Source organism: Ceratotherium simum, chromosome 23, assembly GCF_057802395.1.
Source record: "Ceratotherium simum simum isolate JZ-2026a chromosome 23, ASM5780239v1, whole genome shotgun sequence".
In the NCBI taxonomy this organism is placed as follows: Eukaryota; Metazoa; Chordata; class Mammalia; order Perissodactyla; family Rhinocerotidae; genus Ceratotherium; species Ceratotherium simum.
Window position 1 is genome coordinate 46,610,767 of NC_141922.1, and position 17,625 is coordinate 46,628,391.

General features: G+C 35.5%; 1 protein-coding gene across 1 annotated transcript in view; it reads right to left on the reverse strand.

The window, feature by feature from the left end:
- Positions 1-17,625, reverse strand: part of LRRC69 (leucine rich repeat containing 69) — a 92,074-nt gene that overhangs the window by 48,887 nt on the left and 25,562 nt on the right. Inside the window, 3 exon segments of the mRNA XM_014788045.2 lie at positions 786-797; positions 4,597-4,671; positions 12,506-12,701. Of these exon segments, the coding sequence (XP_014643531.2) occupies positions 786-797; positions 4,597-4,671; positions 12,506-12,701 (283 nt within the window).

Sequence of the window (17,625 nt, forward strand, 5' to 3'; positions counted from 1 at the left end):
ACTGTTTCTTCACTGTCTGAACAACTGGCAGTGTTTCCGTATGGTCCACCACAGGCCTTGTTTCAGAAATATTACTCTCCCAAAAAGACATGCAAATAAAACACATTTTATTTCAGATCATCTTTTTCCCCAAAGGCTTGTTCACTCAAAATCCAAGTCCAATTCCAGCAAGAAATAAAAATGTAAGAAAAAGTGAATATATGATAGAGAAAAGGAAGAATATTCAATCATTAAAAATCACATATTTGAAGAATATTCATTTAAGGAAAGTGCTCAACATATAGTGTTAAGCGAAAAAGCAAGATACACATTTCTTTACGCATTATACTTTCAATTTTAGTTTTTTAAGTGAACATATAAAAATGAGACACTGGAAGAAAAAAATCCAACAGTAAACACTCTCTGAGAGGTAAACTTAGAGCCACCTTATACTTTGCTCTTTCTATACTTATTTATTTTCTAGATTTTCTACAATAAATTAGTTACTTCTATAATCAGAACAATGCTATTTACAGAGAATATATGAAGACAAGACAGCTAAATGGAAGGAAAGAAAATAGTTATCTTAAAATAAATCTTAACAACCCCTATTCATCCAAGAAGCACAGGACACTTTGCAAACTATTAAAATGAATAGTTTTGACATGTCTTAGATAGGAATTGGATATCAAATACTTTTATCTGAGGCACTGAGAATTTGCTCAAATCGTGCAGTGATGTATCAGATCAAGAAACCAGCCCCAGAGTTTTGCTTTCTCTCTACTGATGTTTCTACTACTAATGACACCTTTTGGATACTTAGATGGTACGTCTTTAAAAAGAAAAATCAGGGCCGGCTCCGTGGCTTAGCGGTTAAGTGCGCGCACTCTGATGCTGGCGGCCCGGGTTCGGATCCCGGGCGCGCCCCAAGGCACCACTTCTCCGTCCAGCGCGAGGCCGAGTCCCACGTACAGCAACTAGAAGGATGTGAACCTATGACATACAACTATCTGCTGGGGCTTTGGGGGGAAAAAATGAATAAATAAAATCTTTAAAAAAAAAAAAAAGAAAAATCACACTGGAAAATTAAATATAATAAAACCAATCCAGATACAGTATTTAATGTGAAAAAAAAATGCTTTAACAGACTTTTTTTTAAGAAACACACATGTAGAGGTCCTGGAATGGAGACTTTCATTATTATTCTGTATTTCTCTGTTGCTTGAAATTTTAAGAATGTATAGTTTATACAAGTTTTTAAATTTTTTTTAAAAGTTTAAATCAAGGGAAGAAAAAAAAGAGATAAGGGAAAAAACTAAAGCCTCCCATGTACTAGATCTGACTACATGGTAATAAAAGAATGAATATATTTCTAAAACAGCTAATTCACTATGTGATCATGACAGCATCTTTCTTAATAATTAAATAATCCAGAAATTCTTCTGATTCAACACATATAAATAAATAATTATAATAGTCTCATTATCTTACTGCAGCTCTTCATTTAATGTACACTCTTATACTAAAATCTTGGTGAAAATTCAATGTCAAATATTCAAAAGTCATGTGAATAAAAAAATACACTACTGTGAAATAATTGCATTTTCCAAATAACACACCAAGTTTTAGGTCATAAAACAGCAAAACATTCTCAAATAAAGACCTTTTTTGTAAAAAAATAGAAGAGCTGTGAGGTAGTAAAATAAGCTACTTCAAGACACTTCTGTAGAATACATTTTCAAATCTTTGAGTTAAGACCATAGGTAATGGGTACATGGAGTTTCCTTTATCTCTCCTCTCTGTATGTATGTTTGAAATTTTTCATAATAAAAAGAAAGTTTTTAAAATATGTACTTCACAAGGTTAATTCTTCCTATTAATGCCAGTAGACAGTGGACGATCGCTATAATTATATATTACTAGTAGTATTTCACTACTGGTATAGATTATATATACAATATATAATCATAATAGTTTCCATTCCTTGAACACTATGTACAAAATGTTTTATAATCATTATCTTACTTAACAACCTTATGAGGATAGTGGTATTAATATACCAATTTTACAGATGAGGAAACAGCAACTCAGAGAAGTTCAGCATCTTGTTTGAGATTACAAAGTTAGTAAATGGGAAATTAAGACATCAAATCTATGTATATATGACACCAAAGTCCATGTTCTTCATTTCTATACTATTCTGCCTCCTAAGAAGCATGGATTAATTGTTTTAAAAGTTCACTACCATTACTTTGAAACTTACTCTATTTTACTGATAATCATAGCATGTCCTAGAGTCAGTCATTTATCCTCTAAGTGTATGATTTATCCCATTAGTTGCTCCATCTATCAAACGTGGAAAATTTATTTTAACCACTTGGACCAAAGCCGAAATGAGTTCACAGGATGTCTTATTTCAGAGTTTTGACAGAAACTTCTGAAATAGGTGCTACAAACACAGGCAAAACTGACTGAGGTCCTGTCAAAATTACTCTAAATTAATGAGACCTAAGTAATCGTGTTTTATCCAAATTGTAAGTACAGAATCATTTGTAGAAGAAACTGTGAGTTGATGACACTGTTAAAGTTAATACTTAGTTTAAGAACATTATTTACTCAGTTAACAAGTACTTATTGAATTGAAATTCAAGACAATGTGCGTATAGAGGCGAGAAAGAGTATTGCTTCTGTTTGTTTTTGTTTTGTTTTGTTTTGTTTTGCTTTGTTTTGTTTTGTTTTGTGAGGAAGATCAGCCCTGAGCTAACATCCATGCTAATCCTCCTCTTTTTGCTGAGGAAGACTGGCTCTGAGCTAACATCTATTGCCAATCCTCCTCCTTTTTTCCCCCAAAGCCCCAGTAGATAGTTGTACGTCATAGCTGCACATCCTTCTAGTTGCTGTATGTGGGACGTGGCCTCAGCATGGCCAGAGAAGCGGTGTGTCGGTGCGCACCCAGGATCCAAACCCGGGCCGCCAGTAGCGAAGCGCGCGCACTCAACCCCTAAGCCACAGGGCCGGCCCTATTCCATCTGTTTGGAAGCCTCCAATCTAATGACAAGGCAGACTTGAAAAGAATTTCTCCACTATGTGGTACAAACCACACTGGTACCATGGAAGAGGTGGCACCAGAAGGCTACTTTGGGATTCAGGGAAGGCATCACAGAGCAGAGAGAACTGAACTAAGGCCTGTAGGATGAATAAAATCTTGTAGCATTTACCAGTCAATATTAACAACATCCAATTCTTATTAAACATTCAAAAGCATATATTTTTGGAAAACGCTTTGGTGATTCCGTAAAAAATTAAACATGCAATGACCATACAACCCACTAATTCCACCTCTAGGTATGTACCCAAAAGAAGTGAAAGCAGGGACTCGAACTGGTATTTGTACAGCCATGTTCATAGCAGCATTACTCTCAATAGTCAAAATGTGGAGGCAACCCAGTGTCCCTTGACAGATGAAAGACTAAACAAAATGTGACATATATGTACAATGGAATATTATTCAGCCTTAAAAAGGAAGGAAATTCTGACACAGGCTATAACATAGATGAACTTTGAAGACATGATGCTAAGTGAAATAAGCCAGTCACAAAAGGACAAATATCGTATGATTCTACTAACATGAGGCACCTAGAGCAGTCAAATTTATAGAGACATAAAGCAGAACGGTGACTGCCAGGAGCTGGAGGGAAGGAGGATGGGGTGTTAGTGTTTAATGGGAACAGAGTTTCAGCTGGAGAAGATGAAAAACTTCTAGAGATAGATGGTGATGATGGTTGTGCAACAACATCAATCTATTTAGTGCCAAAGAACTGTACACTTAAAAATGATTAAAATGTTACATTTTATGTTACATATTTTTAATACAATAAAGAAAACTGTATGTTTTCTCTAAAACAGACATTTTTCATATTTGAGTCATCTTCAGTGTAAAAATATTGCTCTAGGGGGTAAAAAAGACTAAGATTTCAGTTTGCAGTTGAACAATCAGAAAAAGTAATTCATGGATCAACAACTATTTATTGAATACCTTCCGGACTGATGAGCTTCTAATTATTTCCTTGCATGTGGAAACATGTTCACTCAGATATAAAAATGCAGTATGAAAAACTGCCATTTCTTTCCCAAAAGTTAGAACTTTCCAAGACCAATTGCTTCTCACTTATTTGAAATAAAGCAAAGTCAAAATTCACTTCCAAATGGAAAAATAAGTCCAGTTTTCATTGTTTATGGGTTAAAAACAACTAATAGAAGTGTCACTTGGATTAATTACAAGGGATAAAAACTTATGCTCCAGAAAGTAGTATTTCCACAAAGTCTGAGGTGCCCAAAAGCAGTGTGTAATAAAAAATGTTTACCCATAACTAATATATTAAAATATTTATGATAGCAATCAGAGTTTACTTAGTTCAAACAAGTTCAGCAGGCACAGAACAGAAAGAAAGAAATGGGAGAGAACAGGTTCTGAAATTCTAGAACAAAGCAAATCTTTGAGTCACTTGTTATAGTTCAAGGTTCCAATTACTAGAGGGTTTACTGGCTGCCCATATTTTTCTAATCCCAATAGCATAAATAAAATTATTTTTCAATTACAATAGAAGTTGATTCTACTTACTCTTGATGGGATATCTGAATAATATTTCCAGCTATGTCTAGGCTTTTTAGGGTTATAAGATCACATAGTCCCTGTGTCAGAAAACAAAAGAGAAAGAGAGTTTTTAAACTCTAATATGTAGAACCGTAAATATTTCTTTTAAGTTCAGACTTGATGGGGTTGACCATCTTTCCTAATTACTTGATGTATTCTTCAGTGCATCCTCTCCAATGTCCTGAATTGCCAGATTCTTTGAGTTAGCCATTTCTTCTGACCACTCCAGGGCAACACAATGGTGGCTTACTAAGCTCAAATCTCACTTCCAACACTTACTGTGTAACTATGAGAAAATTTCTTAAGCTCTCTGTACTTCAATTTCTCCATTTGTAAAATGGAAATATTAATAGAAGTCCCTACTTCATATGGTTGTTGAATGAATTAAATGAGTAACTAATCAGAAAGTGCTTACTACGGGGCCTAATACATGGTGAGCACTCAGCAGACATTACTATCATTAAAACAGAAAGAATGTTTGAGAAACAGAAAGCAGATGTAATCCTGGAAAGTTGTCCCTATTGACAATTCCACCAGCATTTATTTCACATTTGCTTAGCAGTGTGTTAACATAACCCTTTCCTTATAGAGGAAATAAAATCTGTTACTCTCTCTAACTACATGCCCAATGTGACAGTACATTAGCACGATATCCACATGGTTGTTATGATGCATCTGGGTTCTGATATTTCGCCTAGCAAGCAAAGGTTTAGTAGAATATTTTTTTAATTAGAAACACCAAAAACTTTTAAAAATTGAAAACTAAAGGTATGACTTATTAAATGGCTCCAACCACTTGTAGAGATATTTCTGAAATGTCACTCTTATTTTGATGTCTAAACCTCTCCCTAGGGAGATATGTCTCTTTAGTCATAACAATTGTCTTTTCCTCCTCCATCCTATCGCATGTTATCGCAGGTTGGGTTCTCCGTTAAGTAGATGCTGAGATGGAGTTTGGGGTGCTAAATGTTTATTAGGGATCCATCCTTGTAAAAGGCAGAGTCAAGAAGCAGGATTGGGCAGATAGAGAAGTCAAGGTGGGATATAGATCCAACAGAGCCTTGTTCAACTGGGTGAGGTACTCTGGAATGGGTATTGCCCATCCAAGTTGTTCTCCACCAGGCAGAAATAGAGTCTTTATATCCCTGCCTTGCTTGGTCAGAGGATGTGGGACACTCTAGGAAGAGTGTGACCTTGAGCAAGAAAGGAGGCTCCCTGCAGCTGAAGCAGATCCTGACAGAGCTAACAGCTGGAGGCTGTCGACAGTCCACACTCCCTATAGCTAGGCAGCAAGTCTCCTAAGTGGGATCTGCCATCTTCCATACACGTGGTCCTCTTCTTAAGTCCCACATAGCCTTCCACTGGTATGATACTCTCCTTAGTATTGTGTTAGCTACAGACATTTTCAGACTATCAATACGTTCTCTCAGTATTCACATATTAAGATAGAAGGGCTTCCTGCTGTATTTGCAAAACACTTAATATTACTTCTGTTGCCATTAATTCTTTCTTTTCCATTTGTTTGTAGTTGCTACCATGACTGTTGTTGCTGTTGCTGTTGTTGTTTGTGGTGGTGTTCTTTTTTTTTTTCTTTTTTGGTCTTTGCATCTGCATATTCCCCACAGGTTTTTAATGAAGGATTAAAAATTCACAAATAGGCAATTACAAAGTTGTGCTATGGGAATGATAAGTGTTATGAAAGGTTGAGGATAAGGTGATATGGGAAAAATAAAAGGTACATTTGATATTAGGAGGTAAGACAGAGCTTCCTGGAAGAAGTGAAGTTTAAGCTGAGGTTCTTTGAGCTCTTTGGAACAAAAAGTGTTCCATTAAGAGAAAACAGCTGCTTGGGGTAGAACTGTAAGAAGTCTAGTGTGGCTATATCACAGAGTGAGCAAGAGGGACTGAGGATGGAAGAGGTCAGAGTAGGAAAGGCCTTTTACAAACCCCACATGTATTAGCTGGGATTCTTTATGTTGCAAGTGAACAGAAATCCAACCCAAATTACCAAAAAGGTAAACTGACTGAGGTAACAGGGAACTTAAACAAAAAATCCTGGCATTGTGTATAGCTGGTTCTAGGTGCTCAATAATAATATCTCTTTCTTTTGTGATTGCATCATTAAAGTCATGCCCTCTCCAAGAACGGCAAGATAGACACCAGCAGTTCTGGACTTACATTCTTCCAATTTTGCAACCCCAGCACAAAGAATACATTTATTTCCCATCAGTCCAGCAAAGTCCTCCTTGGCCTACTTTAAGTCATATGCCTATCCTTGAACAAATCACAATGCCTAGTCTAATGGAATGTTTTGATTGGCCAGATCTGGCCTGACCAGTGGGTCAGGTCAGTACTAAGCAAACTCACAGACTAAACGTGGGGCAGGAGAACTTCACAAATCCAAATCATGATACCATTATGAGAAGAAGTAGAAACGGATGCTGGGCAAATAAAAACAACAGATGCCTGCTATACCGTGTTAAGAAGTTCAGATTTTATATAAAACAACCATACACTTCATGCCAACTACATAGTAGGCATTGAATTAGAGGCTAGTATTCATTATAACTAATGAAAACATGAATTTCATTTTTTTAATTTTAAATAATTTTTTTAGCCCAATATTTCCCAAAGCATATTCTGTGGGATATTAATATATATTAAATGGAAAAAGCATTCTAAATTAAATTCAAGAAACTTTAAGTAACAAGGTTAAACAGTTTTATTTACCATAGGACTTCTCAGTACTTTTAATATGCTAATGTTTTGTGAAGCTCCAAGAGTGGGTTACCACATCTCTGACCATATATTTTCTCAGAGGATACATATGGCCTGTGTTCTTTGGAGAACACTTTGGGAAATGATGCATTAGATCATATGTTGACCATTCTTATTTTAGATCCTAATTATGTATCTTTCTTTACGAATTCTGAAATTCTTTGCTGGAATCTCCAAATATTGCTGCAATTACCACAAATCTGGCTACCTTATTTCTATAGCAGCAAGTACCAGCAGTCTACATTTACGTAGTGTGATTCAAATATGTACCATGAATTATAATTTTCCAATATCATTTTACCTATTGAATCACAATTTCCTGAATGTCACCCTTACAATTACATAGAACCCTACCCTCTACAAATCAAAGTATGTTTCATACACTATCCCTTTTAACTCTTCTGCTTACCAATCAACAAACTCAGTTCCAAAGAAATTAACCTTTCATGACCTCAACTGCCATAAAAGTGGCAAAAATTGTGTCTTAAGAATACATTTCCCAGCTAACATCACACTCAACAGTAAAAGCTGAAAGCTTTTCCTCTAAGATCAGGAACAAGGTAAGGATGGCCACTCTCATCATGTCTATTCCACACAGTACTAGAAGCCCTAGCAGAGCAATTAAGCAAGAAAAAGAAATAAAAGCCATCCAAACCAGAAAGGAAGAAGCAAAATCCTCTGTTTGGAGATGACATGATCTTATATGGGGAAAGTCCTAAAGACTCCACCAAAAAGCTGTTAGAACTAATAAACCAATACAGTAAAGATGCAACATACAAAATCAACATGCAAAAATCAGTCACATTTAGGGCCGGCTCGGTGGCATAGTGGTTGGTTTGCACGCTCCGTTTCAGCAGCCTGGGGTTTGCAGTTTCGGATCCTGGGCACGGACCTACGCACCACTCATCAAGCCATGCTGTGGTGGCGTCCCGCATTAAATAGAGGAAGATGGGCACAGATGTTAGCTCAGGGCCAATCTTCCTCAGCAAAAAGAGGAAGATTGGCAACATATGTTAGCTCAGGGACAAACTTCCTCACCAAAACAAATGAAAAGTAAACAATCCTATTTACATTAGCACCAAAAAGAATAAAATATTTAGGAATAAACCTAACCAAGGAAGTGAAAGACTTATAAACTGAAAACTATAAAACACTAATGAAGAAATTAAAGGAGACACAAATAAATAGAAAGATATCCCACGTTTATGGATTGGAAGACTATCAATAAAATGTCCATACTATCCAAAGCATTTTTAAATGGAAAAACAACCCTAAAATTATACAGAACCATAAAAGACCCTGAGTAGCTGAAGCAATTGTGAGCAAGAAGAACAAAGCTGGAGGCTTCACAGTTCCTGATTTCAAAATATATTACCAAGCTATGGAAATCAAAAACATTATGGTAGTGACATAAAAACAGACATATAGATCAATGGAAAGAATAATGAGTCCTGAAATAAACCTACACATATATGGTCATCTGTTGTTCAACTAGAGTGCCAAGAATACACAGTGAGGAAAAGTTAGTCTCTTCAATAAATGCTGTTGAAAAAACTGGATATTTACATCCAAAAGAATGAAATTGGACTCTTATCTTACACTATACCCAAAAATAAACTGAAAATGGATTAAAAACTTAAATGTAAGATGTGAAACCACAAAATAACTAGAAGAAAACAAAGGGGAAAAGGTCCTTGACATTGATCTTGGAATGACTTTTTTGGATATGACAACAAAAGCAAAAATAAACAAGCGAGACTACATCAAACTAAACTTCTGCACAGCAAAGGGAAATCAACAAAATGAAAAGTAATCTACAGAATAGGAGGAAATATTTGCAAACCATATATCTGATAAGGGGTTAATATCCAAAATATATAAAGAATTCACACAAATCAATAGTAAAAAATAAATAACTTGATTAAAAAATGGGCAAAGAACATAGACATTTTTCCTAAGAAGACATACAAATGGCCAACAGGTACATGAAAAGATGTTAAATATCACTAATTATCAGGAAAATGCAAATCAAAACCACAATGAGGCATCACCTCACACCTGTTAGGCCTTTATAAAAAAAACAAGAGGGCCGGCCCGGTGTCTTAGCCGTTAAGTGCGTGCGCTCCGCTGCTGGCGGCCCGGGTTCGGATCCCTGGCGCGCACCAACGCACCGCTTCTCCAGCCATGCTGAGGACGTGTCCCACATACAGCAACTAGAAGGATGTGCAGCTATGACATACAACTATCTACTGGGGCTTCGGGGGGAAAATAAATAAATAAATAAAATTAAATAAAAAAATAAAAAAAACAAGAGATACGTGTTGGTGAGGTTGTGGAGAAAAACGAACCCTTGTGCACTGTTGGTGGGAATGTAAATTAGCACAGCCACTATGGAAAACAGTATGGCGGTTCCTCAAAAAATTAAAAATAAAAACATACCAAAAAATAAATAAATAAATAAATACCATATGATCCAGCAATCACACTTCTGGGTATATATCCATAGGAATCTCCAAGAGACATCTGCACCGTCATGCTCATTGCAGCATTGTTCAAGACAAGGAAGATATGGAAACAATCCAGGTATGCATCGATGGATGGATGAATGAATAAAGAAATTGTGGTATGTATGTATGTGCACACACATATACACAATGTAATATTATTCAGCCCTCAAAAAAGAAAGAAACTCTGCTATTTGCAACAAAATGGATGACTTTGGAAGACATTATGTTAAGTGAAATTGGTCAGTCACAGAAGGACAAATACTGCATGATTCCTTTTATATGAAGCCTCTAAAATTGTCAAAAATATAGAAGTAGACAATAGAATGGTGGTTCCCAGGGGATGGGGAGAGTTTCAACGGGTATAAAGTTACAGTTATACAAGATTAGTAAGTTTCAGAGATCTGCTGTACAACATAGTGCCTATAGTTAACAATAAAGTATTGTGCACTTAAAAATTTAAGAGTAGATCTCATGTTAAGTATTCTTACCACACACACACACACACAAAGAGGCAATGAAATATTTGGAGGTGATGGATATATTTATTACCTTGATTGTGGTGATGGTAACATGAATGTACACATATGTCCAAACTCCCAAACTGTATACATTAATTATGTGCAGTTTTTATATACTAATTATACCTCAACAAAGCTAGATGAAAAAAGAAAGCAAAAAAAAGAAAGAACACGTTTTATAAGTCCCTGGTCCATTCTTTTCCCAATGGATTATTTGCCTATACCCGAGACTACTTCAGAGAAGTAAAATAAAGTGTATGACCTACTAGGAGTGGAGTATAAAATATAAGTATAAAATATACATTCATACACATGTGCAAACATACATATAATTTATAATGTACTAGAAAATTATTAATAATCTGTTCTCTATCAAAATAAATATTTTCTGTAATGCCTTATCATTTATAATGCAGACCAAAAAGAACAATGATTGACCAAATCATATTAAATATACAAGGATATAAATGATCACGGGAATTCTTTACATGATAATTCAGGAAAGGACTTATTAGCATTTAATTTTTTAAAAAATCTAAACTTCTTGAGATTTATAAAACTGTAGTAAGAGTAATGATTTGAAGTATAGAATTTTAAGGCAGACAGACACGGATTTGAGCCCGTTCTATGACCTTTGTAAACTGTGTTTAACTTACATAACTTATCTTTTCCACATTCTAAAATAGGGATAATAAATCCCTATTATAAGAAATAGGTAAGAAAAGCTAAGTCACAAAGCTGTTATGAACACTAAATAAAATAATGTTTCATGACGATGATCCTGTTGCTGCTATTATTGCTTTTCCTTCAAATAAAGAAATTGCACTTTTAGTAGATTTATTGTGTAACTTCAAGATATTTTCTTGTTCATAGATATTATGATTTTTAAAGAATTCAAGAATAAAATTTTTTAAATGTACCTATTTACAGCCTACACCTTGGTATATTTTCACATATCACATTACAATGTATACAGAATTTTTAAAGGGAATACCCTCTTGAGAAAAAAATGAAATAGTAGGGATTTTTCATTTATATGTCTACTGTATTGATCTGCTACTTTTTTTATTCCTCAATTTACTATATGACATGCATTCCTTCCTATCAAGTTAATTCTAATTTGCATAAAGAAGGAAGGTAAACCCACTGGCAGGCTTCTAGAAGGAAACAGTACTCTCAAACTGGGAAATTTGAGGAGAGTTTAATAAAGTCACTATTTATAAAAGTTTGATAGGGTTTAGGGAAACCAATAACGTCCCCTAAACCAAGAAAGGTAGTTCCCTAAATCCACGAAGTTCCCTAAAGCTAGCAACAGCAGGTAGTTCTTTACCACGCTAGGCCTAAAGAGCCAAAGGGAGGTAGCAATGGTCCATATGAGGACCACCTAACACTAGCTGTGGCCTTCCAGAGAGCGATGCAGGCAACTCACAGCACCCTATCAGGGAGGGTACCTGGGGAATACCATCTGATACTCCATCTCCCCCTGCCCTTTCATCTCCTGCTCATGCCTCTCACTGGCCATATCCAAGAGGAAGCCAGAGGACAAAGGAGCTCATTGATGCCCATACAGGTCAGTGTCCCAGGCACAGAGAAGGTTGGAAAAGGATGGAGCGTGGATATGGAGGAAAAATGGAAGATATCTAGCACATATTCCAAAGCCAAAATGTACTTGTATTTTGTGCTGTATATCAAGTTGCCAGATAAAGTACAGGAGGCTCACTTAAATTTAAATTTCAAAAAAATAATGAATTTTTTTCATATAAGTATGTCCTGTGCAATATTTGGGACTTACTTATACTAAAAAAGTATGCGTTACTCACCTGAAACTCAAATTTAAGTGAGCTCCCTATATTTTTATTTACTAAATCTGGTATCTCTAGCTATGTGGAATAATCCAAGTTATAAACCTCTTCTACCATAAGGATTCGAGAACTGACTACATCTAATCAGAGGGAAAGCGAATGATGGCTTATACTCGGATGTCCAAACATATTCTATAACCACTCCCCACCATGTTGTAATGAGTTCTTCCCCAACAACAAAAAAAATTGGTTCCACATTTTGCTTACCTCTGGCAAAACTTCAATGTTGTTCCTGACCAGAAGAAGCTTCTGGAGCTTCTTCAGGAATTTAATCTCTTCAGGTATGCAAATGAGCTGATTGTAGTTAAGCTGAAGCTCAGAAAGATTCTCAAGGAAACAAAGTTCTCTAGGAATGCTGGCTAGCTGGTTATGACTAATACTCAAACGTGTAACACTTCTTAATCTAAAAAATAGACACAGCATATGAACAAACTCACAATAAGAAAGTCCATTGTACAGACACCACTTAGCAGAAGCTAAGTGTCAAGTCATCTTTTGTAGCTCATCTGAGCCTTACTTAAATCAAATATTCACAACTACTATGAATCATTTGAGCATAAAAAGTCTCTGTTGAAATTTTACTTTTAAAGATATTTTATAATCAGATGGCTCATGTTAAAAGTATTTTATGTAATCAAAACCTAGATTTAAGAAAAAGAAAATTCTGTTTTCATTCTTTTTATGTATACATTGGCCATATTGAAGAGGAAGCCAGAGGACAAAGGAGGACTCATACATATACATACATACATATATATACACACAGGGATACAGAGATACAGGTATAGATACAGATATAGATGATAGAGGTATAGATATATCCCTGACGATTAGTGATCTTGAGCATCTTTTCATGTGTCTGTGGCCATCCACATGTCTTCTTTTGAAAAATGTCTATTCAAGTTCTCTGCCTATTTTTAATCAGTTGTTTGTTTTTTTGCTAAGGAAGATTTGCCCTGAGATAACATCTGTTGCCAATTCTCCTCTTTTTGCTTGAGGAAGATTCACTCTGATGTTTGTTATTTTTGATATTAAGTTGTATAAGTCTTTATATACTTTGGATATTCACCCCTCATTGGATGTATAATTTGCAAAGACATACCTTGTCCTATATAAATGTGAGAACCACGTAGCTGCTGTGGAATATGAAAAGATGAGTCAGCCACACATTCTGCCCTTATGTATATCATGGTCTAGAAGGAGATATTAGAGCCATAAGATGAGGATAGAAAATGCCATTGGATGGGGAGAAAAAGATTAAGGAAACTTGTGTCCATAATTGCCGAGATTGTACCTGAGGTCTATCACAAGCTTTTTGGAAGAATCAATATTTTGAACTCAGCCCTGAATAATAGGATTTGTAAAATTAGGGCAATAGGAGGACATAATCAGCTGAGAGGGTGTTATGAATAAAGAAGCAGAAAGAAATTAGTACTATTGAGCACCAACTGTGTACCTGTGTATTAAATTTAATCTTAATTAAATTTAATTTAATTAAGCACAAAACTGAGGTTAGAATTATTACCCTTATTTTAGAAATGAGGAAAATAAGATTGGAGGCAGCAAATAACTTGCCCAAATTACCCATCTGGTAAGTAACAGCATCAAGATTCAAAAGCAGATGTACCTGCTTACAAAGCTAAGAATGAAAATACATAATGACCTCAACATTGAACGTGTTGAAAGTAAAGTAATAACAGAATGAGGTGACATTTTCAGACAGTTAAAAAAGGGAGACTGGAGTGGGCCCAGCCTGGTGGTGTAGCGGTTAAGTTTGCACGCTCCACTTCAGCGGTCCAGGGTTCATGGGTTTGGATCCTGGTGGTGGACCTACACACGGCTCATCAAGCCATGCTGTGGTGGCATCCCATATACAAAATAGAGGAAGACTGGCACAGATGTTAGCTCAGGGACAATCTTCCTCAAGCAAGAAAAGAGGAAGACCGGCAACAGATGTTAGCTCAGGGTGAATCTTCTTCAGCAAAAAAAAAAAAAAAAAAAAAAAAAAAATGTGTAAAATAGATATAAGAAAATAACAATGATCTGTCTTTTCAAAAAAAAAAAAATTTTATGTAAGACCTAGACAATGAAAGTAAAAAGCATTGCTGAGAGAAATTAAATAAAACATTAATAAGTGGCAAAATATACTGTAAAAAAATAAAGTTTAAGTATTAAAGAAAGGTAATATAAACAAACCTGCTGGAACTGAAAGCAGGGTCACAGACTACAAACTCAATATTTTAAAAATTTATTGTATTTCTATATAGCCACAAGAAATTGGAAAATATAAGTTTTAAAAACTCCATTTACAGTAATACCAAAAAACACATAAAATAGTTAAGAATACATTTAACAAAAGATATGAGAGACCCCTACATTGAAAACTATAAATTACAACTGAGAAAATTTAAAGGAGCTCTGAATAAAAGTAGAGACATATCTTGTTCATATATAGAAAAAAACAATATCGCTAAGATGCCAATTCTTGCCAAATTGATCTATAGATTCAACTCAGTCCAAATAAAAATCTGAACAGTTTCTTTCATCTAAAAATTAACAAATCAATTTTAAAATTTATATGGAAATTCAAAGTACCTAGAATGCCCAAAATTATTATAAAGAATCCAAAGTCAAAGGACTCACATTATCTGATTTCAAAGCTCACAACACAGCTACAGTAACCAGGATAGAAAGGTACAGGAGAAATGATACAAAAATAGATCAATGGAACAGACTGGAGAATCTAAATACTTACCCGTAAGTGGTCATTTGATTTTTGACAAAGGTGTAAGGCAATTCAATTAAGAAAAGACAGTCTTTCAACAAATGGTGCTAGAACAACTGGATAAACACATGGAGAAAAAATGAACTTTGACCATTACTCCATACCGAGCACAAACATCAATTTGAGATGAATCATAGACTTAAATACAAAAACAGAAACTAAAAAGCTTGTAGAAAAAAATATAGGATAATATCTTGATAATTTGAGGTAGGCAAAGATTTCTTAAGAGGGCCACAGAAAGCAATAACCTTAAAATAAAAATATTTATAATTGGCCCCCATCAAAGTTAAAAACTCCAGTTCATCTAAAAGTACCATTAAGAAAATTAAAAGGCAAGCCAAAGGGGCCGGCCTAGTGGCGTAGTAGTTAAGGTCAGCATGCTCTACTTTGGCAGCCCAGGTTCGTGAGTTTGGATCCTGGACACAGACCTACACCACTCATCAAGCCATGCTATGATGGTGACCCACATACAAAACAGAGGAAGATGGGCACAGATGTTAGCTCAAGGCCACTCTTCCTCAAGCAAAAAGAGGAAAATTGGCAACAAGTGTTAGCTCACGGCCCATCTTCCTCACCAAAAAAAAAAAGGCAAGCCACATACTAGAAGAAAATATCTACAATATACACACTTGTCAAAGCACTTGTATACAGAATACATAATGAATTCTTACAACTCAATTCTAAGAAAGAAAATGACACAGTTTTTCTTAAGGAAAAAAATACTTGAAACAAACACTTCACAAAAGAAGATAAATAAATGGTGAATAAGAACATGAAAAGGTGCTCAACATCATTAGACATTAGGGAAATGCAAACTAAAACTACAATGAGATGTGACTTCACGCCCACTACAATCGTTAAAATTTTAAAAACTGCTGGAATGTAAAACGGTACAACCACTTTGCAAAACTATTGGCAATTCCTTATAAATTACTATATACACCTACACTCCTACTCTATGACTCTACAACTCTCCTCCCAGGAATTGAAATGAAAAATAAATTAAACATATGTTCACAAAAAGGCTTGTAAAAGAATGTTTATAATAGCTTAATTCATAATAGCCCCAGATGGGAAATATCCCAGATGTCCATAAACAGGAGAAAATAATCTGTGGCATATTCACACAATGAAATGCTACTGAGGATAAAAAAAAAACAATAAACTACTGAAAAATGCAACAATAAGGAGAATCTCAAAAAGAAAATTATTCTGAGCAAAAAAAGACAGATACAAAAGAGTACATACTGTATGATTCCATGATTTAGTTCTAGAGCAAGTAAAACCAATTTGTAGAGATAGAAATCAGAATAGCGGTTGCCTATAAGGGGTAAGAATCCACTGGAAGGCTGCATGAGGAAATTTGTGGATTGAAGGAAATGTTCAATGCCTTACTGGTGTGTGTGCAATTGTCAAAACTCATTGAAACGAACACACAATTTTTATGTAATTTTTATTCAGCAGAGAGAAAAGGCCATTAGATTTAGTTTCCTAAAGGCATGAATAGCCTTTGAAAATGATATTCAGTAGAATGGAGAGGGAAAAAGAGACTTTTGAGGGGTTAAGTAGGAAACAAAAGCAATAGATGGAGAGCCCTCTAGAGAAGTCTGGTTATGAAGGAAAGGAGAGAGAATGAGGGAGCAGGAGAGAAAAGGCAAGAAGTAGGCTTAGCCTTGAGGTCTACCCAAGGCAAGATAAAGAGGCTGAAAAGAACGGAACTACGGGAACCCAAATTTCTCAGTAAAATAGGGAGCAAAGGCATTTGCAGAGAGTATACAGGGTCAAGGCAGGCAGGACAAGCCAGTGTGGAAAGAGGACAAACGTGTGGAGTTCCTGTAGAGAAAGGGACAGAGAATTTTCTTCATTAATCACTGTTATAATCATTAACTGATTCCTCACTGAATTACTATTGTGGGAGTTGCCTTTTCATTCTTCTGTTATTTGAAAGCACTAAACTGAGCTTAGAGGCTCTTGTAAACGTGTCCATTATTCATCGGGTTGAGTCAAGAGCACAGCTACAAGGATTTTCAACTTCATCTACTCAAAATTCTTCCTTTACAGAGGAGAAAGCTAAGGTCCAGGGAATTTAAATTACTTGCCCAAGGTCACAAAGCTAGTTGCGCAAAGATATGACCCGAACCTCGTTCGCCAGATCTTCCAAGGTGTCCTCTTTTCATTAGAGCATCAGTACATAAATCAACTGATAACGCTGAATAAGTAAAAAACAAGCAGACTATTGGCATTGGCATTGCTATAAATATTCCTCTTCTTCAGAAATTAGATCACATCAAAAATTCTTCTAGTTGCTCTGACTTAAAACATTACTTTCTCTGTAAAAATCTACCTTGGAAACATAACACATTGGCTAGAGGTGAATTGGCATCAACTGTGGGTGCTGCAGAAAGCCCTTTGATGAGGACTGTTCACGGTTTTGTATCCTCCTTTAAAATCTGGATGCTCTTATCTTGTAATACATCTGTTTCTACTCAACAGGCAATAAGAGAGTCTCCAAAGGATACCTCAGCAGGGTTCTCTCTCCATC